At 35.8% G+C, this 1,818-nt stretch overlaps 1 protein-coding gene across 1 annotated transcript in view; it reads right to left on the bottom strand.

Moving 5' to 3' along the window:
- Window positions 1-961: 961 nt before the first annotated feature.
- LOC122561536 (cilia- and flagella-associated protein 54-like) overlaps window positions 962-1,818 on the bottom strand; it is a 201,748-nt gene continuing 200,891 nt past the window's right edge. Inside the window, exon 24 of the mRNA XM_043713281.1 lies at window positions 962-1,496. Within this exon, the coding sequence (XP_043569216.1) occupies window positions 1,371-1,496 (126 nt within the window). The 3' untranslated portion in view covers window positions 962-1,370. The remainder of the gene's footprint in view (window positions 1,497-1,818) is intronic.

Consider the following 1,818-nt stretch of genomic DNA (forward strand, 5'->3'; position numbering starts at 1 on the left):
CATTTGCAGAATCTTCACAATGTGATAATGATTATTGGAAATACATTGTCTATGTGTTTACTAAAGGAACATAGCAAGACATCTCCAGGCTCTGCTCACACTGGGAGTTGGTTGGTTTGTGTAACTTTGATAGATAATGTAGAGTGACATTGGACCGGTTGCCTGTCAAACTTCCCCTCGTTTTCATTTTGCCTGAAGACACTGTGATATTGTTCGTCGAATATCACAAAAATAACTTTAATTTGTCATATTTAGACTGGAACAGTCGGAAAGACTTGTAGTGATGCAACATTTCCATGAGCAAACTTATGCTTATATACGTTGAAGAAACAGAGTTTGTTGCACTTTAGGAAAGTATTACACACTCTTTTGATCAAGAAATACAATTGGACAGTCAGTCAACTTGTGGAGAGAACAATCATAGCATTTCTTCTCGAGGCCTGGATAAATGAACAGAGCAAAGATTAGTGCAACAAATAGAAATAATTACCATGTACCTATGTTCGGCTGTTACTGGACTCCAATAAGAATTCTGTTTGCTGTTACAGCCATTTCTTTAGAGTGTTCTTTTCAGTTGATGGCTTTTTAGCTTTTTTGACATTGATACGGATCCTGACAAAATGGTTTGCAACTGTTGGTCACAATGCATGAAGAATTTGACAGGATATCTCTGAGCAACAGCTGGGAACTATGCTGTTATAACCTAATAAATATTTATTGGCCACTTATACTATTTACAAGGCAGGATTTCATCATAATCTTTCTTGGGTCGCAGTTATGTATGAGCTGATCATCTGCATAATAGCTAATTAACCACTTATACAAGACAAATAATCTGGGTGTGAAATATCCTGAGCACACTCTGAAGTAGGGGTGAGGTCCAAAAAAACATTTGGCTGTTAATCTGTCAACAAATAAGCAGTTTTATGTAACTGTAAATTATGGATGTCAAGGCCATAGGTATAATGTAAATCTTTTAATTAATAGAAACAGTCAACCAATATAACTATTGGATTTTGATACAAGGCAAATCCTGCCCAAGACCAATTTGCAGGAATGAAAGAAATGGTTTTACATTATCTGAGAAGTAAAATGCATGACATGGTGTAAATTTAGAAAATAAACTATACTAAGTATTATTCAGCAGCTTAAAAACAGAAATAATTGCTTTCCAACAAAACCATCTCCTGGAACTATTTGTGATATCTATTAACTAAATACTCAAGTGTGAGTTTGAGTTAATCGATGAAAGAAATATTTGTATGCATATCAGGAATAAATGTAAAAGGAAGATTAAAACAAAATAGTTTAAATACATTGCTATCAACTACACGTACCAAACTGTGTAAACATAGTAAAGGTACAGGAATTTACTCTAATTCCATGAAAGAAATTAGCCACTTGAACAGACTCCCATACTTTAATGTGTAGCCAACTGCAGGATTGAATATTTGTTCCAACTGCTCCAGGGTATCAAAGGAGAGTTCAAATGGAACCTATAGTGAAAGTAAATGAAGTTAATACGATGTAATAAATAATTAGTTACCATTATACATTTCTATGTCATATTTATTATAAGGTTATAGGAAAGACAGCAAAAGATTAGCTTGTAAAATTTATGAGGAGAAAGTGAGGTCTGCAGATGCTGGAGATCAGAGATGGAAATGTGTTGCTGGAAAAACGCAGCAGGTCAGGCAGCATCTAGGGAACAGGAGAATCGACGTTTCGGGCATTAGCCCTTCTTCAGGAATGAGGAAAGTTGGTCCAGCAGGCTAAGATAAAAGATAGGGAGGAGGGACTTGGGGGAGGGGCGTCGGA

The sequence above is a fragment of the Chiloscyllium plagiosum genome, chromosome 23 (assembly GCF_004010195.1).
Source record: "Chiloscyllium plagiosum isolate BGI_BamShark_2017 chromosome 23, ASM401019v2, whole genome shotgun sequence".
Lineage (NCBI taxonomy): Eukaryota > Metazoa > Chordata > Chondrichthyes > Orectolobiformes > Hemiscylliidae > Chiloscyllium > Chiloscyllium plagiosum.